Raw genomic sequence first — 22512 nt, forward strand, 5'->3', positions numbered from 1 at the left:
TTGAGGAAAGAGCATGGCTTCCGGTCAAGATGGCACCTGTGTACAACATTCCTTTGGTCGACTTTTTCTGGCTAGGTCATCTTTTTCACTTCTTTTACATCTGTTTCTCATCCTGAATGTGACCCCGGGACTGTTGGAGCCTGTGTCTTGCAATTTGGAGGTCGTTTGGGTGCTCTAGCAATCTGCAGTCTCCCGAGACGGTTCTGGGAGGCAGAGGGAACGGGAGCAAACTTGGTGGCGAGCTGGTTTCAGGACAACGCACGAACCGATGTTTGACCCCCATTTCACCGACTAAAGCGACAAGGGAAAGTGAAACATCAAGCCAACTGCAGGAGTTTGGAGGTCGTTTGGGTGCTCTAGCAATCTGCAGTCTCCGAGACGGTTCTGGGAGGCAGAGGGAACGGGAGCAAACTTGGTGGCGAGCTGGTTTCAGGACAACGCACGAACCGATGTTTGACCCCCATTTCACCGACTAAAGCGACAAGGGAAAGTGAAACATCAAGCCAACTGCAGGAGTTTGGAGGTCGTTTGGGTGTTGCAGCGCACTGCAGTCTCACCGAGGATTCCGGGAGACAGAGGCAGTGTGTGTGCGAACGTCGTGGCGAGCCGATGCTTAGCTCCACTTCGCTGATTATACTTTCCATCGATTGCCGAGCGATGCACAGGCTGAGAGCTGGCTGTTTAACTTCGGGAAAGTTGCTCGGCACCACAGAGGAGAGAGCCTGTGCTGTGCCCGGAGAGTGTTACCCAGGTTTTTTCAGTGTCTTGGACTATAGACTCTATTTTTCAGACTTATAGTTTTCATATTCTGTGTTTTTCACCCAATCTTCTCATTTATTTTATGCAGGGGGAAGGATTGGGCCGGGGGGGGGGGGAGGGTGTTGATATGCCTGTTTCAATTTTTTTATGCAGGCAGGGGTTTGGATTTTGGGTTTGATGTGTCTGATCTGTTTTATTGTTCTTTTTTGTGTGGGAGGAGGGATCTGGAGGTTGATATGTCTGTTCCATTTTTGTTCTTTTTTTTGCGGGGAGGTGGGATCTGGAGGTTGATGTGCTGCCTTTCTCTTTTTTTCTTGGTGTCATGGCGGAGAATTGAAGAATTTCAAGTTGTGTACTTCGATAATAAATGAACCTTTGAACCTTTCCCTATAACTCAGGTCCTCAAGTCCTGGTAACATCCTTGTAAATTTTCTCTGAACTCTTTCAACCTTATTTACATCTTTCCTGCAGGTAGGTGACAAAACTGCACACAATAGGCCTCACATCTTGTGTTTCCATTTCATCATAACACCCGAACTGCTATACTCAATACACTGATTAATCAAAGCCAATGTGGCAAAATGGCCGTATCCACCTCTAATGCCACCTTCAATAAATTATGGACTTGTAATGCCAGATCCCTCTGTCCTATGACACTCCTCAGTGTCCTACCATTCACCGTGTAGGATCTATCCTAGATGGTCCTACCAAAGTGCAATTGAAACACTTTGCACTAGTCTGCATTAAATTCCATTTGCCATTTTTCGGCCTGTTTTTCCAGCAGATCCAGATCCTGCTGCAAGCTCAGATACTTTTCACTGCTGTCCACTACACCCCCAATGTGGCTCATTCCTCCCAATCTCCTCAGCTCCGGAATAATTATGGATGTGTAATAAAAGCTGACATTGTTAGAAATATCCGCACATCCTTGAATGAATAATGAGAACCAGTGCCACTGGTACACAGTGAAACTGGGTACGTGACCTGTGAAAGCCTTAACACCAGACCGGCTTTAACAGAAAGTCTCCCGTGAGGACCTGATCTACAGCGAAGTTCTGATAATACACAGACCTGCCTCTGATGCTGGTCTGCTGCCTGACATGCTGAGTTCCTCCAGTGTGTTTTAGACATAACACACAAGAGCAGAATTAACCCATTTGGTCAATCAAGTCCTCTCCACTGTTCCACTATGGCTGATTTATTATCCCTTTCAACCCCATTCTCCTGCCTTGTCCCCGTAACCTTTGACACCCTCTCTAATCAAGAACCTATCGACCTCCACCTAAAATATTTCCAGTGACTTGGCCTGCAAAGCTGTCCGTGCCAATGAATTCCACAGATTCACCATCCTCTGGTTAAAGAAATTGTTTCTCATCTCTGTTCTAAATGGATGCCCCTCTATTCTGAGGCTGTGCCTGCTGGTCCTAGACTCTCCCATCATAGGAAACATCCTCTCCACATCCACTCTGTGTAGGCCTTTCACCATTCGACAGGTTTCAGTGAGATGCCCCTCACTCTTCTGAACTCCAGTAAGGAAGGCTTAGAGCCATCAAATGCTCATGTTAACCCTTTCATTCCTGGGATCATTCTCATGAACTTCCTCTGGACTCTCTCCAACGCCAGCACATCTTTTCTTAGATAAGGAGCCCAAAACTGCGCTCAATATTCCGACTGCAATCTCACCAATGCCTCATAAAGCCTCAACATTATAATCTTACTTTTATATTTTAATCCCCTTGAAATGAACGCTAACATTGTATTTGCATTCCTTACCACCAATTAACCCTGCAAGTTAACCTTCAGGGAATCCTACAAGAGGAATCCCAAGACCCTTTGCACCTCCGGGTTTTCAGTTTTCTCCCATATTAGAAAATAGTCTATGCTTTTATTCCTCATGAACACACACCTCCCCACACTGTATTCCACCTGCCACTTTCCCTTGAGGAATCCATGCTATTGCCTATTTTATCTTGTGCCTCCAAGTACCTCAAAAACTCATCCTCAATAGTAGACTCCAACATCTTCCCAACCCCCGAAGTCAGGCTAACTGGCCATCTCTTCTTCTGTCTTCCTTTTCGTGTGTGTTGCTCTAGATTTCCCAGAATCCTGGATGTTCTTCCCACCCAAACTTCAGTTTATTTCGTTTGCAAAGCTGTTACACAGGGGTGGAATAACTTTTCCAGAGAATATGGTGAGTTTATCAGGTTTACAGGAATCAAGCTCCTGCTAGGTTTAAAGGGAGCGGGCGACAGGGTCCCGCAGGGTTTAAAGGGAGCGGGCGACAGGGTCCCGCAGGGTTTAAAGGGAGCGGGCGACAGGGTCCCGCAGGGTTTAAAGGGAGCGGGCGACAGGGTCCCAGAGGGTTTAAAGGGAGCGGGCGACAGGGTCCCAGAGGGTTTAAAGGGAGCGGGCGACAGGGTCCCGCAGGGTTTAAAGGGAGCGGGCGACAGGGTCCCGCAGGGTTTAAAGGGAGCGGGCGACAGGGTCCCGCAGGGTTTAAAGGGAGCGGGCGACAGGGTCCCGCAGGGTTTAAAGGGAGCAGGCGACAGGGTCCCAGAGGGTTTAAAGGGAGCGGGCGACAGGGTCCCAGAGGGTTTAAAGGGAGCAGGCGACAGGGTCCCGCAGGGTTTAAAGGGAGCAGGCGACAGGGTCCCAGAGGGTTTAAAGGGAGCGGGCGACAGGGTCCCAGAGGGTTTAAAGGGAGCAGGCGACAGGGTCCCGCAGGGTTTAAAGGGAGCGGGCGACAGGGTCCCAGAGGGTTTAAAGGGAGCGGGCGACAGGGTCCCGCAGGGTTTAAAGGGAGCAGGCGACAGGGTCCCAGAGGGTTTAAAGGGAGCAGGCGACAGGGTCCCAGAGGGTTTAAAGGGAGCGGGCGACAGGGTCCCGCAGGGTTTAAAGGGAGCAGGCGACAGGGTCCCAGAGGGTTTAAAGGGAGCAGGCGACAGGGTCCCGCAGGGTTTAAAGGGAGCGGGCGACAGGGTCCCGCAGGGTTTAAAGGGAGCAGGCGACAGGGTCCCAGAGGGTTTAAAGGGAGCAGGCGACAGGGTCCCAGAGGGTTTAAAGGGAGCAGGCGACAGGGTCCCAGAGGGTTTAAAGGGAGCAGGCGACAGGGTCCCGCAGGGTTTAAAGGGAGCAGGCGACAGGGTCCCGCAGGGTTTAAAGGGAGCGGGCGACAGGGTCCCGCAGGGTTTAAAGGGAGCGGGCGACAGGGTCCCGCAGGGTTTAAAGGGAGCAGGCGACAGGGTCCTGGAGGGTTTTAAATGGATTTTGGAAATTGGATCCTGGTGGTTTAAAGGGAGCAGGGAATGAAGTCCCGGTGGTTTAAAGGGAGTGGGAAATTGTGTCCTGGTGAATATAAAGGAAGCACAGGAACCAGCTTCCTGTCAAATTTCAAACCACTTTGGAATTGAAACAATGGGATTAGCAGATGGAGATGAGGTTTGCCGAAAACTGAAACGATGCAGAGGGGCCATCTTGTGGAAAGAAGAGAGGACGCTTCACTCTACAATAGGAGGAAGACCAGCTGAATAATTAAGCTGCTGAGGTTCTGAAGGCACCGACCACCTCCGAGGACCCTCCATGGACCCACCTGTTCCTGAAATGCTCCAGCCTGGTCCTCGAAGCCAGCTTTCTTGAAGTAGTTGAAAACGTCTAGGATTGTCCACTCCACTGGATCTAGCCGAGTGTTTTCCGTTGGACTAGGAAGACAGACACAATTCAAACAATCAGCCTGGATCTCTCAACTGCACCAGACAGCTAAACCAACCGTAAAAAATGAATTGGAACACGAAGATGAATGAGAGACTGGTAAACTCCAAGGGAAGGCCTCTAACATCACGGACATTTACAAAAGGCGATTTGCAGGAAGGTGACAAAAAAAGATCAGCCCTTTGCTCAGTTCAGTCTGTGTCCCCAGTGGAAGTCTCTTTACGCAGGGGTGCTTCCCCTGTACACGGAGGACCCGGGGCAGTCCTGTATAACAGGTTGCTGAGCAGGTTCACTGACTCCACGTCCAGCTGCCCATTCTGCAGGCGGGAGGAGTCAGTGTACCACGCGCACACGGAATGCGAGGGTCTTTTGAGTTTCTCAGGGTGCTGCTGCAGTTCCGGCTGCACTTTAGTCCCAAGCTCCTCATCTACGGGCACCCAGTTCGGAAGGGGGCGGGGCATGAGGAGGGTCTCCTGGTGGGCTTGGTTTTGGGCCTGGCCAAGATGGCCATCCAAGGGTCTAGGCGGCGGAAGGTGGATGGCCATCTCCATCCTGGGCCAACTGCCTGCCCCTTTTCTGAGGATACGTCCGTGCCCGGCTGTCCTTGGAGAGGAAGCATGCAGTCGCGGTGGACACACTGGGGGATTTCCCTGAGCGGAGGTCCCACCGCGGTATAGACTGTTCTATAGACGGTAGTATTGCAACCGTATTGTAACTTGAGTGTAGCTACCATCTTGTAAATATTAATGGTCTTGTGTCTATGTGCTGTAAATACACTTTTATAGCTCTGATATATAAAGAGGAAGGACATACTGGCTGATGGAAGGTGACTTTGGGACTACCTTTCAACCATCGGTATGTACATCGGTGTGTTGGCGTGTGGCCAAGTGGTTAAGGCTTTGGGCTGGCGATCTGAAGGTCGTTAGTTCGAGCCTCAGCTGAGGCAGTGTGTGTGTCCTTGAGCAAGGCGCTTAACCACACACTGCACGTTTATAGCCCAGTGGCGGTGGTTGGTGCAGTATGGACAAGACCATAAAACCGAGGTATGGAAACTACACAGCGGCAGACAGGTAGTCCAAACTGCGCTACACATCACAAGCAGCATCTCATGATAGGGGAATCTAGGACCAGAGGGCACAGACTCAATAGAAGGATGCTCACTTAGATCAGAGGCGAGGAATTTCCTTAGCGAGAGGGTGGTGAATCTATGGAATTTGCTCCCATGGGCGGCTGTGGAGGCCAAGTCACTGGATGTATTTAAAGTGGAGTTTGATCGGTTCCTGTTTAGCAAGGGCATCAAAGGTTATGGGGAGAAAACAGGAGAATGGAGTGAGATGGATAATAAATCAGCCATGGTGGAATGGCAGAGCAGACTTGATGGGCTGAATGGCCCGATTCTGCTCCATGTCTTCTGCACAAGGTGATGATAGCTGTGTGCTAGGCTATACAGTCAGAGGAATGCAGGGACAGGCCCTTTGACCAAAAATGATGGATTCCAGAACAAATTCAATGGGCCGATTGGCCTAATTATGTTCCTGTGTCTTATGTACATTGAAGCACACGTACAGTGAAATGCATTCTTTGCATCAACAACCAACACTGTCCAAGGATGTGCTGGGGGCAGCCCACAAGTTTCACCGTGCTTCTGGCACCAACGCAGCATGCCCTCAACTCACCAACACTAACCTATTCACCTTTGGAGGGCAAGTGTCAGCCTATGGCATCACACTTGAACTTAAACAGAGAGCATGGATTTTTGACAATCATCCAAGTGCTATTTTCAGAAGGAAATGGTGTCTCTATTTGGGAAGAACGATGGTACAGGGTTATGGGCTGGGACACTGGGCTGGAAAACACACAGGTGTGGGAGAGCTCCTTCCACCCTTGAAAGGTGATGGTGTTCAATGCCTTAAGGAATTTCCTCACCTACTTACAAAAAAACATAAGAAATAGGAGCAGGAATAGGCCATCTGGCTTGCCAAGCCTGCTCTGCCATTCCATTAGATCATGGCTGATCTGACCATGGACATCTCCACCTAACTGTCTTTCTTCCATTAATTCCCCTACTATACAAAAATCTATCCAATCTTATCTTAAATATATTTACTGAGGTAGCCTCCACTGCTTCATTGGGCAGAGAATTCCACAGATTCACCACTCTGGGAAAAGCAGTTCCTCCTCATTTCCGCTTCCTAAATCTACTCCCTGAACCTTGCCCCCTAGTTCTAGTCTCGCCTACCAGTGGAAACAACTTTCCTGCCTCTATCTTATTTTTCCCTTTCATAATTTAAGATTTTGTAAACTTAATTTCTATAAGATCTCCTCTCGTTATTCTGAATTCCATTGAGTACAGTCCCAGGCGACTCAATCTCTCCTCATAGTCTAACCCCCTCATCTCTGGAATCAACCTGGTGAATCTCCTCTGCATCGCCTCCAAAGCCAGTATATCCTTCCTCAATTAAGGAGACCAGAAACTGCCCACAGTACTCCAGGTGCAGCCTCACCAGCACCCTGTACAGTTGCAGCATAACCTCCCTGCTCTTAAAATCAATCCCTCTAGCAATGAAGGCCTACGTTCCACTTGCCTTCTTGATAGCCTGCTGCACCTGCAAACCAACCTTTTGTGATTCATGCACAAGCACTCCCAAGTCCCTCTGCACAGCAGCATGGTGCAGTTCTTTACCATTTAAATAATAATCTGCTCTTCCATTTTTCCTTCCAAAGTGGATGATCAACGTATTCCATCTGCCCACTCACTTAACCCATCGATGTCTCTCTGCAGACTCTCTGTATCTTCTGCACAATTTGCTTTTCCGCTCAATTTAGTATCATCAGCAAACTTAGATACACTGCACTCTGTCCCCTCTTCCAGAATGTTAATGTATGCTGTGAACAGTCGTGGGCCCAGCACTGACCCCTGCAGTACACCACTCACCACTGATTGCCAACTAGAGTAACACCCATGTATCCCCACTCTCTGCTTTCTATTAGTTAACCAATCCTCTGTCCATGCTGATACATCATCCCTTATCTTTACACTTTTCTTATGGATAACTCTTTTATGTGGCACCTTATCAAACGCCTTCTGGAAAGCCAATTAATAATGTCCATCTGTTCCCCTCTATCCACTGCGCTCATTATATCCTCAAAGAACTCCAGTAAGTTTGTCAAACAGCAAACTGCCTTTGCTGAATCCATGCTTTGTCTGCCTGGTGGATCCATTTCTTGCCAGATGCCTCGCTATTTCTTCTTTAATGATAGATTCAAGCATTTTCCCAACTACAGATGTTAAACAAATGGCTTATAGTTACCTGCCTTTTGCCTACATCTTTTTTTGAACAATGGCGTGACATTCACCGTCTTACAATCCACTGGGACCTGCCCAGAGTCCAGAGAATTTTGGTAAATTATCACCAAAGTCTCTGCTATAACTTCTGCCATTTCTTTCAGTACCCTGGGATGCATTCCATCAGGACCAGAGGACTTGTCTACCTTCAGGCCCACAGGTTTGCTCAGCACTGCCTCTTCAGTGGTATCTATTGTATTGAGGTCCTTACCTCCCATCACATCCATAACATCTCTCTTTGGCATGTTAGACATGTCCTCCACTGTGAAGCCTGACACTTCTGTATTTGAGACTCTTAGATACAGTAGATGAACTTTATTTGTCACATGAACACCAAAACACAGTGAAATGAGTTGCTTGCGTCAAGCACCAACACAGCCCAAGGATGTACTGGGGGGCAGCATACAAGTGTCACTATGTTTCTGCTATCAAAACAGCATGCCCACAACACAGTGACCCTCCGTCTTTTGGACTGTGGGAGGAAACTGGAGCATCCGGAGGAAACCCACACAGTCATGGGGAGAATGTACAAACTCCTTACAGACGGCGGCATGAATTGAACCCCGCCACCGACCACTGCTGCTGCAAAACGATGTGCTAACCGCTATGGTACTGTGCCACCCACTCTACGTCGTCATCCGAAGTATTTTCCTCAGCGAGCATCGGGTGGACACCGGACAGCAGAGGGCCAGGAACGATTAGGCAAGAGCTCCCAAGCAAGAAGGGGAAATTGACACACACCTCTCAGTGCCCAAGGAGCTGGTCTCAAACGTCTTCATCTCGACGGGAGACGCCGACGGCGTTGGGAGGCATGAGGCACCTCGGACTTCCAGAACTGCGAGAGGGGAAGAGGTGCAAGCAATCAGAATGAAGAACGGTACAGTGCAATTACAAAGAAGGCATGACAGCTGCTGTACTTCATTAGGAGCTTGAGCATATTTGGTTGTCAGCAAAGACACTCGCAAATTTCTACAGATATATCATGGAGAAGTTTCTAACTGGCTGCATCACTGCCTGGTTTGGAGTGGGCCACTGCACAGGATCGAAATAAGCTGCAGAATGTTGTAAACTCAGTCAGCTCCATCATGGGCACTGGCCTCCCCAGCATCCAGGGCATCTTCAAGGCACAATGCCTCAAAAAAGGTGGCATCCATCATTAAGGACCCCCCATCACCCAGAACATGCCTGCTCACTGCTACCAAGGAGGAGATACAGAAGCCTGAAGGCACACACTCAATGATTCAGGAACTGCTTCTTCCCCTCTGCCGGCTTTTGAATGGACATTGAACCCATGAACACTACCTATTTTTTTTCTCTTTTTACACTACTTATTTAACTTTTTACTGTAGTTCAGTCTTTTATTATGTATTTCACTGTACTGCTGCCACAAAGACGTTTAACGACATATGCCAGTGATATTGAACCTGATTCAGATACACGCATGCACGTACACACAGGCACCAGAGGTGGTGATGGGAAATTGACAAAAGGACACGGTACTCACGGTGTCTTTAAAGAACAACGCAATACCAGTGTCAATGTCTGGAAACCTTCTTGTGGTTCTTATGTGTTCACGAGAAGACACTACATTAATACACACAGTCATGTGCAAGTTTCGGACATGTACAGTATATAGCTAGGCTGCCCAAGACTTTCCCACAGTACCGTATTTCTCAACATGAATCCGACAGACAGCATGTAAATATGGCAGGAGCAAGGGATGTTGGGAATGGTGAGGGTGAAGCACCGCGGGAGGGGTGTGGGACAGGTGGCAGAGAAGGAGTGCCAGGGGCAGGGGTGGTGTGAGTGCAGACACAACCGGCCCTGAGATGCAAGATCATACGATTCCAAACAATTGGTTTATTGATCATTATGGACTGTCTCTATGGTGCTTCCCACTCCCTCCCCTCTCCCTGCCCCCTTCCCACTCTCAGTCCACAACAGAGAACCATATCAGAATCAGGTTTATCATCACTGACATGTGTCATGAAACTTGTTTCTTTTTGTGGCAAAAGTACAGTGCAATACATAAAATTACTACAATACTGTGCAAGATTCAAGATTGTTAAATGACATTTCCAGTAGACTTAATGTAAAGGAAAACAAAATAATTGTTACTCCAGATCTGATGCAGCACAAAAAGGACACAATAAATATGAATACATAAGAAAGCTCATATACGTAGATTTTCCGTAAAGGGACACTGGACACAGGAGTGTCTGTACATAAGGTGACTGACGGGAAATGATGAAGTAGTGGTGGTTGGGGGTGTGGAGGGGTGGGTTAGTGGGTGGAGGTGTTGCATCAGCCTTACTGCTTGGGGAAAGTAATTGTTTTTGTGTCCAGTGTTCCTGGTGTGGATGTTGCGTCGCCTCCTCCCCGATGGGAGTGGGACCACCAGTCCATGAGCAGGGTGTGTGGGATCCTTCGTGATGTTTTTATATACTGAACAGCATATACATTCTATGTACATCTAAAAATATGGAGAGCAAATCATTAATGTGATGTAAATCTTGTAGATGGTGGAAAGGCTTTGAGAGCCAGAAGTGAGGGTCAATCACTTCAGGATGCCTAGCCTCTGTCCAGTTTGTGTAGCCACGTCACTTATGTGGTTGATCTAGTTAAGTTTCTGCTTGTTGGTGACTCTCGGGGTATTGATGGCAGGTACCTTTTAACTAAAATTAACTATAGCACCAACAATACAGAGAACATTTTATAATTAATGAAAAAGGTCATTTAAAGCATACAGAATCTCAGAAACAAATTAGCCTCTAAATTCGATCACAGGATTACGTAATTAAAAATTCCAAAAACTGTACCAACATATTTAAACATAAAAAAGCTTTTTGCATACAGCTCTGGTCACTCCACTATCGGAAGGATGCGAAGGCTTTGGAGAGGGTGCAGAAGTTTACCAGGAAGCTGCCTGGATTAGAGGACACACACTATAACGAAAGTTGTTTACCCTGGAGCGGCTGATAGAGGTTTAAAGATTATGAGAGGCATAGATAGCGCAGACAGTATCTTTTTCTCAGTGTTGAAATGTCAAATACCAGAGGGTGTGTATTTAAGGTGAGGGGGTAATTTCAAAGGAAGTGTGAGGGGCAAGTATTTTTTTTCCCCCCACACAGAGTGGTGGTGCCTGGAGTACACTGCCTGGGTGGTGGCAGAGACAGATACATTAGAGATTTTTAAGAGATGTTTTAGACAGACACATGAATGTGAGGAAAATGGAAGGATATGGACCTTGTGTAGACAGATGAGGTTAGCTTAGGCGGCCATTTGATTGCTAACTGAATTGGTTCAGCACAACATTGTGGATGCAGTTACAGGGAGGACGCGCAAACTTCACACAGACAGTGCCTGAGATCGGTATCAAACTCAGGTCCCTGGAGCTGTGATAAAGCTGCACTACCCACTGTGCCAGGATCAGCAACAAGAGGGAAGCTTTACCTGCAGAGTTTCCTGATAGGTCTTGGGTATGACCATTCAAGCCACGAGACTTCTTGTAGTCTTCACAATTCAAGAGTTCTGACTGAAACAGAAAAGGCATGGGGCAAAATCAGAGCGACACTCAGAAAACGCTGGAGGAACTCAGCAAGTCAGACAGCACACAGCCAGGTATGAAAACGCCAATGCTCAGGAACAAAAAAGACTGCAGAAAGTTGTGGATGCAGCCCAAGCTATCTCAGGCAAAACCCACCCACCACTGAACACATTGACATGGAGCAATGCTACAAGTAGCAACCATCAAAGACCCCCAACCATCCAGGCCATGCCCTCTTCTCACTACCACCATCAGGCAGGAAGCAGAGAATCCTCAAGTCCCACACCACCAAGTTCAGGAACATTCATTACCCCTCAACCATCAGACTCCTGAACTAGCATAGATAACTTCACTCACTACAACTCTGAACTGATTCCACAACACATTGATAAATTGTCAAGAACTCTACAACTTAGTTCTCAGTATTATTTTTACCTGTTTTGCACATTGGTCGTTTGTCACTCTTTGCCTGTTTATGCATAATTTTCATAGAATTATATTTTTTCTGTAAATGCCTGCAAGAAAATGAATCTCACGGCAAAAAAATGGGGATACACACATACTTTGAAAATAAATTTACTTGGGACATTGATGTATGAAGGGGAATAAAAAGTCAACAAGACCCTTCTTCAGGGGAAATGTAGATGTGGTCACTGTTTTAGAGGCCTAAACATACAGAATTGATTTCTGATAAAACAGGGGTCCATGGCTTAAAGATAGTTGGGAACCCATGGTCTAAAGAGAGGCATTTACCGCAGAGTATAACAGCCGATCAACAGAATTCAAGACCGACACACAAATAGCCATTTTGTTTACCCGAACAACAAACTTTGCTGGAAACACTTGGCAGGTCAGGAAGCAACTGTGGAGAGAGAGGAAAACGTTTTTCCCCTCTGGGCCACATCATTCTTCAGAAATGAATGCTTTTATTCCATTAGATGAATTGCAAATTCTGGTCAGAGGAGGAAGGGTCTACAGTACTGTGGGGGGGGGGCAATCTTCTGATCGAGGAAGTGGGTACAGATGTTGAGGAAAGTGTTGGTTTTAATGAAGGGATCTGGAATGTTAGAACACAGAAGTACAGCACAGGAACAGGCCATTTGGCCCACTACATCTATACTGTCAGATTAAGCTAATCCTATCTGCTTGAACATGATCTGTACCCATCTACTGTCTGCACGTTCACATGTCTAAACGCCACATAAACACGGATATTTTATTTCATCATCACTACATGCCGTGTTGTATGACGTGGGCAATCTTGGTCCTTCTATGACCATGATTGTTCTTGGGAAAATTTTCTACAGAAGTGGTTTGACTTTGCCTTCTTCTGGGCCGTGTCTTTACAAGACAGTGACCCCAGCCATTATCAATACTCTTCAGAGATTGTCTGCCTGGCATCACTGGTTGAATAACCAGGACTTGTGATATGCACCAGCTGCTCGTACGACCACCCACCACCTGATCCCATGGCTTCATGTGACCCTGATCAGGGGGTTAAGTACAAGCTACACCTTGCCCTAGGGTGACCTGCAGGCTAGCAGAGGGAAGAAGCACCTTTACCTCCTTTGGTAAAGATATCTTCACCCCACAACCCTAATTTATTTTTATTTATTCAGTGATACAGCACAATAACAGCCCTTCTGGCCCAATGTACATCTTTGGACTATGGGAGGAAACCCAGGTAGTCAGACAGAGAAGATACAAACTCCTTTCCGACAGGGTTGCCGGCACTGTAAACTGTTGAGCTAACCACTACCCTACACCATGTGGCCTCATTGTCCCTGCCTCTGGCAACATGTTCCAGGCACACAGAAGGTTCCTCTGCCTAAGAAAACTAACCCTGCACATCTCATTCAAATTTCTTCCCTCTCACCTTAAACTGCGGGGTGGCACGGTAGCACAGTGGCTAGCACAACGCTTTGCAGTCAGTAGCGGCAAGTGGCAAGCGGTGACCTGGGTTCAATTCCCACTGCTGTCTGGAAGGAGTTTGTCTGTTTGCCCTGTTGCCACGTGCGTTTCCTCTGGGTGCTCCAGTTTCCTTCCGCAGTCAAAAGATGCACCGGATGGCTGGTTAACCGGTCATTGTAAATTGTCACGTGATTACTCCAGGATTAAATTGGGGGATTACTGGGCAGCACAGCTCGAAGGGCACGATGGGCCTGTGCCGCACTGTATCTCAATGAGTAAATAAACTATGTTATCCTGTATTTGACAAAAAGGCTCTGTCTGTCGTATCTATACCCAGTCAGTCGGGAGATTACACAAGCCAGTACAGACCGTCTACACTTCTCACTGTCTCAGTAAAGCAGCCAACATAATTAAAGACTGCACCCACCCAGGAAATACCCTCTCTCACCGGGTAGAAAGTTGAAGATAGAAAAGCCCGGAAGCTTGACCACCGGGCTCAGAGAGGTCCTGTCCCACCGTTGTAAGATTGCAAAACATTGCCCCAGTACAACCACCTGACAATCTACCATCATCATGCGTCTTATTGCCTGCCTGCTTTCCTCTGTAACAGGGTTTATTCTGCATTCTGTTATTGCTTTTCCGTGTTCTACCTCAATACACTGTTGTAATGAATCAATCTGTAGGGGTGGCCAAGTTTTTCACTGGACCTCTATATATTTGACACTAATAAACCAATATTGATTTATCTAAACCTGAACACAAGTACCAACAGGCCCAAGGACAGCTTCTATCATACTGTTTTCAGACTCTTGGAGGCCCTCCGTTGGGCAGGATCCTGGCTGACTATGTGTCGATATGTAAGCCTGGGCACTATGATATGGAGAGAAAGCAGATGAATCCAAAGGAACAGCAGAGACTGATACAGTTTGGGATCGCAGGATGTGCCAGGCAGTACTGAACCCAGTAGGATTGCCTTAGGGACACCAGCTCTGGGTTTTTCCCTCAGGTTTTACTCCTGAAGCCTTTCCCATGAGTGAGTAGAGCCTCAAGGCAGTGGAGGTTGTAGATCAGTCTTCCTTCTCCTAGATGAGCTGCCAAACATGACTGACCAGCCCCACCTGCCTGAAATGACTGGCTTTAAGGTGACGGTGACCCAAATTTGTCCTTTTTCCTGTCAACAGAAATGGTTTTGCCAGGCTTAGTAGGTAACCCACACGTGAAGACAAGGACCTGACAGAGGTTATTTGAGATGCACGCCATTGGGAGCATTTAACAGGTAGTGGGAGCTTATTCTCCATCTCCCCCTCACCACCCATCATGACAACTTTAAACCTCATAATTTTATACAGCTCTATTTAAGCATTTCTAAATGCCTCCAACTACGAAGGTTAAGAGCTGCATTTCACTGTCTGGAGTCAAATACAAGTCAGACTAGGTGAGAAGGGCAGAAAAAAGACAAAATGTACAGAAGCTGGAACTGTAGAGCAACACTCACAAAATACCAGAGGAACGCAGCAGGCCAGGCAGCATCTACGGAAAAGAGTACAGTTGACGTTTCGGGCCGGGACCCTTCATCAGGTCTGAGAGTCCTGAGGAGGGCAGATGTCCTTTCTCAAGAGCGGTGGACCAGGTGGTCACTGTCACCGGCTTTACAACATGGAACAGTACTGCAGTGGCCATTCAGCCTACGCTCTTGCACCAATCTCGTTGCAAATTTAAACTAAATGTCCCCCTTCCATGTATCATCCATGTCCCTCCATATTCACCTGTCAGGCTAAAAGCCTCCCCCAAATTGCTGGCTTCCACTAGCCTCCCCAGGTAGCCAATTCCGGGGACCTACCGCTTTCCATGCAAGAAACCTGACCCTCACATCGCCTTTAAAATTCCCATCTAACCTTAAAAAATGCCCTCTGGTATTTGATGTTTCTACCCCTTGGGGAAACGATTCTGACCAGCTACCTTATCTATGCCTCTCAGAATTAAAAATAACCTTTATCATGTCTCCCTCCAGCTTCCAAACTCTTTAGGAGGGAGAACTTAATTTGATCAATGTGTACAAGATAAGATGCACAGAGTGAACAGCCAGAGTCTTTTCCCTGGGTGGAAATAGCTATTATGAGAGGAGCATAACTTTAAGTTAATTAGAGGAAGGTATGGAGGTGGGGGGATGTGATTATGTGGGCAATGGGAAAATAATCCTTTTGTGCTTCTTGATCTCGTCACTCGAGATTCAGTGTCAAGCAACCCTGCCTCTTTGATCTGGCCCACGCCTTCATTAATTGTGTCCAACACTTGCCTTTATTGGGATCTTCCTCCTCCTGAAACAAGTCAAATCATCTGTGGGGGTGTGGCCAGGGTTAGTCGGGATGTGTAGGCCCTTGGACGTTAGGATGAGAGTTAAGGGTAGAGTTGGGAGTTTGTACACGTGGGGCAGTGGGAGACAGGGTCATGGAGTTTAGCGCCAGGAGGTATGTGGGGTTGTGGCGGATAGGGTTACAAAGCCACTTTAATCTGGCCCATGCCTTTCGTTAACCTGGCCGGACACCACTTGGCTTAATTATCTGGTGTGCACCGGATCACATAATCAGTAACACAACCTGGGGTCTTTGGGTGTTTCAGATTTCAATCACTAGGCTCCCTCGTCTGGTCGACCCAACCCAGGCCTGGCTTGTGGACCATGATAATGAAAGCAAATAAACAGTGGTGTGCAGAAGAGCATCTTTGAATGCACAAGACGTTGAAGCTTGAAGTGGGTGGGCTACAACTGCAGCAGACCACACCGGGTTCCACTCCTGTGCCTGATAACGTGGCCACTGAGTGTACATTGTATGACAAACACCCAGGCTTGTCCAACCTTGAACTGACTGCTTTTATTTGTATTACCTAGCCATCATCACAACTGGAAAATTCACCATCTCGACATTGCCCTTACCGGCTCAGAGGTATGCGTGGATTCAGGAACCTTGGGAAAGTTGTCCACAGAGGAGTGTCCCACCGATTCCATCTCAGAGGCATCTTGCTCCAAATCTGGGGGAAGAATTAAAAAGTTTGAACATTTTAAAAAGTGTCCACAAGATAGCATTTAACCATGGGCCTAAGAGTCTGTACTGTGCTGTAGTGTTCTATGGTCTATAATAAAACAGAGAAAAAAGAAACATAGAAATCTACAGCACATTACAGGCCCTTCGGCCCACAACGTTGTGCCGACCATGTAACCGACTCTAGAAACTGCCTAGGATTTGCCGACTGCATTGCCCTCTATTTTTAACCTCCATGAATTTATCTAAGAGTCTCTTAAAAGACCCTATTGTACCTGCTTCCACCAGTGCCACTGGCAGTGCATTCCATGAACTCACCACTCCGTGTGAAAAACTCAACGCTGACATCCCCTCGATACTAATTTCCAAACACTTTAAAACTATGCCTCATTGTGTTACCCATTTCAGCCCTGGGCAAAAGCTTCTGGCTATCCACATGGTCAATGCCTCTCATCATCTATTCACCTCTATCAGGTCACCTCCCATCCTCCATCACTCCAAGGAGAAAAGTTCACCCAACCTATTCTCATAAGGCATGCTCTCCAATCCACATAATATCCTTGTAAATCTCCTCTGCACTCTCTCTATAGTTTCCACATCCTTCCTGTAGTGAGGCGACCAGAACTGAGCAAGTGGGGTCTGACCAAGGTCTTATATAGCCATAATACTACCTTCTGGCCCCTGTACTCAATCCTATGGTTAATGAAGGCCAACACACCATACACCTTCTTAACAGCACCGTCAACCTGTGCAGCAGCTTTGAGCGTCCTAAGGGCACAGACCCTAAGATCTCGCTGATCCTTCACACTGACAAGAGTCTTACCATTATTATATTCTATCGTTAAATTTGACCTACCAAAATGAACCACTTCACATGTATCTGGGTTGAAGTCCATCTGCCACTTCTCAGCCCAGTTCTGCATCCTAACAATGTCCCACTGTAACCTCTGACAGCCCTCCACATTATCCACAACACCCCCAACCTTTGTGTCATCAGCAAATTTACTAAACCACTTCACTTCTTCATCCAGGTCATTTATAAAAATTACAAAGAGGAGGGGTCCCAGAACAGATCCCTGTGGAACACCACTGGTCACCGACCTCCATGCAGAATATGATCCGTCCACAACCACCCTTTGCTTTCTGTGGGCAACCAATTCTGGATCCACAAAGCAAGGTCTCTTTGGATCCCATACCTCATTACTAACTGAGCCTTGCAAGGGCAACTTTATCAATGCCTTACTGAAATGTACACACACAACATCCACTGCTCTACATTCATCAGTGTGTTCTGTTACATCTTCAAAGAATTCAATCAGGTTCGTAAGGCATGACCTGCCCTTGACAAAGTCATGCTGACTATCCCTAATCAGATTATGTCTCTCCAAATCCTCAAAAATCCTGCCTCTCAGGATCTTCTCCAATAAACCTGAACCTGAATTGATTATGGAGGCTTGAATCTGGGAACTCTGAGTTCGGGGAAATAAGCAGTGAGACTCAGGAGAGGCCAGTTGTGGGTGTAAAGGGTCTTCGATAGGCACACAGATGTAAAAAAAAAAAAAGGAGGGTGTTCTGCCTTTCAAGCAATTGATTTATGTTAAGCACATTCAGCTTTTATTTTAATAAGCAGTTTCAGAGCTGTATTAGGCACTTCCTGTGCAGGCAGGAAGTAGTAATTAGGAATGCACATTGGCTGGCTTTACCTTAGGAACAGAAGTTTCTATCTAAATCCATTCTGTTATTTCCCCAGCAGAAGCATTGTTTTTTCATTGTACTACCCCTCACAGAAGTGTTGTAACATCAACTAGACAGTCAGCCAAACTCTATTTAAAAATAATGAGAGTCGGAAAATAGGCCTCTAGCTCCTTATTCACTGTGTCACGCCATTGTGTCTGCAATAAAACCAGGGAGCCAAGAGACTACACCCCGACTCTCAAATCATTTCTGAGTAGAGTTGGGCCGATTGTCTAGTTAATGTTCCAACACCTCAGTACAGAGGGTTATGGGTTAAGTAGAAAGGAAGGGTTAGACTGATTGTGGAGTAGGCGAAGGTCCTGTGCGGTTCAATGTTCTACCAAAGGTGGTGTTAGAGGCAGACACATTAGGGACATTTAAAAGGTTTTGCTAGGCACTTTTATGAAAGAAAAATGAAGGGTTATGTAGAAGGGAAAGGTTAGATTGATCTTCAAGTAGCTAAAAAGGTCATTGCAACATTGCAGGCCAAAGGCCTGTTCGCTGCTGTTATGTGTTATATTCTTAAAAAAAACCAAAAGGCTTATGGTAGGGGAGGGGGAGAGGAAGCACCTTTCTTTCCCAATAAGAACAAGCCAACGAAAATCTGTGCTGACAACTGAACATCAACCTTGCTGAACTTTCACTTTCACTTCTGCCAGCAACCTGCAGGCTCACGCTTTGGAACTAGTAAAGTCAGCAGATGCACAGGGTCACCTCTGCCCACAAGTTCCCCCTCTAAGCCACACTTCCACCCAACCTGGAAACACATCGTCACTTCTTCAGTGTTGCTGGATTTGAATCCAGAAGCTCTGCTCCCCCCTCCCATAACACCACTATGGGAGCCCCTGCACCAGGACGTCAACTTGTTACAACTACCAGGAAGGAGGTACAGGGGCATGAAGACACACAATCAACACTTTAAGAACAGCTATCTTATTTACTGTATGTACTTTTCCCCAGGGTGGAAGTGTCCAAAACCTGGGAACATGGAGTTAAGGTGAGGGCGGTGAGGGAGTTCAAAGGAGACATGAGGGGGGAAGTTATCTTTTCCCTCACAGTGAGGGGTGGGTGCCGGAAATGTGCTGTTAGTTGTGGTGATATAGACCCAGATACGACAGTGGTGGTTGAAAGGCTGTTAGGCAGACACACGAATATGCAGGGAGTGCAGGAAGGATGTAAACAAGGTTGAAAGAGTACAGAGAAAATTCCCACAGAGCTGCCGGGTCTAGAGGACCTGAGTTATAAGACTGAATGGGTTAGGACTGTATTCTTTAGAATGTAGAAGACTGAAAGGAGATTTGATAGAAGTATTAAAAATTATGAGGGGTTTAGACAAGCTAAATGCCAGCAGAAGCAACATGAGTGAATCTGCAGATGCTGGAAATAAATAAAAAACACAAAATGCTGGCAGAACTCAGCAGGCCAGACAGCATCTGTGGGAGGAGGTAGTGACGACATTTCAGGAGTCCTGATGAAAGGTTTCGGCCCGAAACGTTGTCACTACCTCCTCCCATAGATGCTGTCTGGCCTGCTGAGTTCTGCCAGCATTTTGTGTTTTTTATGTAAATGCAAGCAGGCTTTTTCCACTGAGTTTGGGTGTGACTACAGCCAGAGGTCATGGGTTAAGGGTGGAAGGTGAAATATTTTAGGGGAACATTCTTCACTCAGAGGGTGATGAGTGTGGGGAAAGAGCTGCAAGCACAAGTGGTGCATGGGAGCCTGATTTCAACATTCAAGAAAAGTTTGGATTAGTACATGGATGGAGGTTTGGCATGGACTTAATGGGCCTGTTTCAGTGACGCAGTTTTCTAAGACTCTTATGACTCAACCACTTCCTCTGGCAGCTCATTCCACATACTGACAACACTCTGGGTAAAAACACTATTTCCTATTAAATCTTTCTCCACTCGAATTTGTGAAGTGTTCCCTATTTCTGGGGCGGCACAGTAGCGCAGTGGTTGGCATGATGCTTTACAGTGCCAACGACTGGAAGATCGGGGTTCAATTCTATAAGGAGCTTGCATATTCTCCTCGTGTCCGGTGCTCTTGTTTCCTCCCACATTCCATAGGCATCTGGGTTGGGGTTAGTGAGTTGTGGGCAATCTACGTTGGTACTGGAAACATGGCAACACTTGCAAGCTGCCCCCAAAACATCCTCGGACTGTGTTGATCGTTGGTGCAGACGCCATATTTCACTGTGCTTTGATGTACATATGATAAATAAAGCTAATCTTTAATCTCTCCTTAAACCAGGGGTTCCCAACCTGGGGTCCACAGGCTCCTCGGTTAACGGTAGGGGTCTGTGGTATGAAAAAGGTTGGGAATCCTACTTTAAACCAATGTCGAGGTTTCTGGGGAGAAAAAAAAACAGGGTAGTACCCACAATCTTTCAAATGCATCTAGAGTTCAAGGGGCTGAATAATTAACACCTTCACTTCCTATTTCTTACAAGGTCAAACCCCTGAACTTGTTTGGTTCCTGCCTCGTTCTTGGGACGTCCCAGGACAATTTTGGATGAACTGATTGGAAGTTTTGGGGCAAGCAAGTACCCAGTGCTATTTCCTGAGGAGACTGAGGTCCTTTAACATCTGCCGGACGATGCTGAGGATGTTCTATGAGTCTGTGGTGGCCGGTGCTATAATGTTTGCTGTTATGTGCTGGGGCAGCAGGCTGAAGGTAGCAGACACCAACAGAATCAACAAACTCATTGTAAGGCCAGTGATGTTGTGGGGGTGGAAATGGACTCTCTGACGGTGGTGTCTGAAAAGAGGATGCTGTCCAAGTTGCATGCCATCTTGGACAATGACTCCCATCCACTCCATAATGTACTGGTTAGGCACAGGAGTACATTCAGCCAGAGACTCATCCCACCGAGATGTAACACTGAGCGTCATAGGAAGTCATTCCTACCTGTGGCCATCATACTTTACAACTCCTCCCTCGGAGTGTCAGACACCCTGTGCCAATAGGCTGGTCCTGGACTTATTTCCACTTGGCATGATTAACTTATTATTATTTAATTATTTATGGTTTTATATTGCTATATTTCTTCACTATTCTTGGTTGGTGCGGCTGTAACGAAACCCAATTTCCCTCGGGATCAATAAAGTATGTCTGTCTGTCTGAAACACAGCAGTAATGAACTTGGAGCAGCACTAGTGACAAACACAAACAAACCAGGGAAGGTACAACTTAAGCAAGAGATCTTGGCCTAAAAATGAGAAGAACTCCCCTGTCATGTTTGTTTTGATTAACCTCCATTAGCAAGAAGGATCCCAAGCTCATTGTCTGATTCTCTCTGAACTGCTGCAAAGGTTTCAGGTGTGGACACACTCAAAAAAAAGTTTTAAGGGCAACTGTGAAGATGAGGATACTAGCATATTCTTAGAAGGCTTTTAACAAGATGCCACACATGAAGCTGCCAGACACCAGTTCATTTAGTGCCCTTGAGATTCAGGGGCTTAGTACTGATGGATATCCATATGATGATTACTTGTCATTGAAGCTGGAGTTTTCAGAAGCAGATGTTGGAGCAACTGAGACTATTGGCACACCAATGTTGGTCTGCCCGGATCCAGTTACAAAGGGTGGAGCTTCCATTCTTGTGGGAACAAGTACTGCCATTGTGAGAAGGCTCCTGGGAGCATTTGAGGAGAGGAATGGAGAGAACTTTTTGAAAACCTTATCCATTCACCGTGTTCAAAGCTGCTTTTGAGAAGGTGCAAGTTCCCCCTGAGCAGGATGATGAGCAGAAACGAGGAACTGTGTGGTACACCCAGTCTAAACCTGTCATGTTACATCCTGGAGGAGCAGCTAGAGTGACAGGAACACCCAAATTTACCGGAATGTCTGAAGAATGGAAAAGGAGATTAACTGAGAAGATGTTGAGATGTGAAGATGCATTTTCTACTGACGAGTCTGATGTTGGTTACACCAGGAGTACTTGCCACACTATTAGAGTAACCGAGGACACCCCTTTCTGAGAGAGGTCTCACCAGTTAGTACCAGTGGAGGATGAAGATGTTTGGCAGCACCTGCTTAAACTGAAGGAAGTTAAGTTCAGTCAGGAAGCAGGGGTTCCTGAGCCACCAAAGACACAAGCGATAGACAGAGGGAGGCAACCTCTAGTAGACTGGAAAGGTCACAAAGCATGGTTGAAGCTGGAGGAGCCAAAGGTGGGATAAGGAGGTCGCAAAGAGTAAGGAAACCCCCAGAGAGGCTGGCCTATGACACACCAGGGGAACAGAGTGTTGTGTCTATCCCCCTAGTGAGATATGTCACTCCATTCACAAATGGATTGGATCACAAAAATCCTTTTAAAACTATGTTATTAATGATGGGTTGATTACGTTCAAAGTCATGAGGACGTGACTATGTTTTGGTGGGGGGGGGGGGGGGAGAGAAGAATGTAATCCCTGGTTAACATTTCTACTGCTATGCTGTAGGTACCTTATTTTAGCAGTTCTACA

General features: G+C 46.8%; 1 protein-coding gene across 2 annotated transcripts in view; it reads right to left on the reverse strand.

The window, feature by feature from the left end:
* The window catches only part of samd13 (sterile alpha motif domain containing 13), a 71191-nt gene that overhangs the window by 10585 nt on the left and 38094 nt on the right, over positions 1–22512 (reverse strand). For both annotated transcript variants that reach the window (XM_073062537.1, XM_073062538.1), the window contains 4 exons: positions 16204–16298; positions 11267–11348; positions 8555–8648; positions 4349–4457 (listed from right to left, as the gene is read on the reverse strand). In XM_073062537.1, the coding sequence (XP_072918638.1) occupies positions 4349–4457; positions 8555–8648; positions 11267–11348; positions 16204–16298 (380 nt within the window). The remainder of the gene's footprint in view (positions 1–4348; positions 4458–8554; positions 8649–11266; positions 11349–16203; positions 16299–22512) is intronic.

The sequence above is a fragment of the Hemitrygon akajei genome, chromosome 12, assembly GCF_048418815.1.
Source record: "Hemitrygon akajei chromosome 12, sHemAka1.3, whole genome shotgun sequence".
Classification (NCBI taxonomy): domain Eukaryota; kingdom Metazoa; phylum Chordata; class Chondrichthyes; order Myliobatiformes; family Dasyatidae; genus Hemitrygon; species Hemitrygon akajei.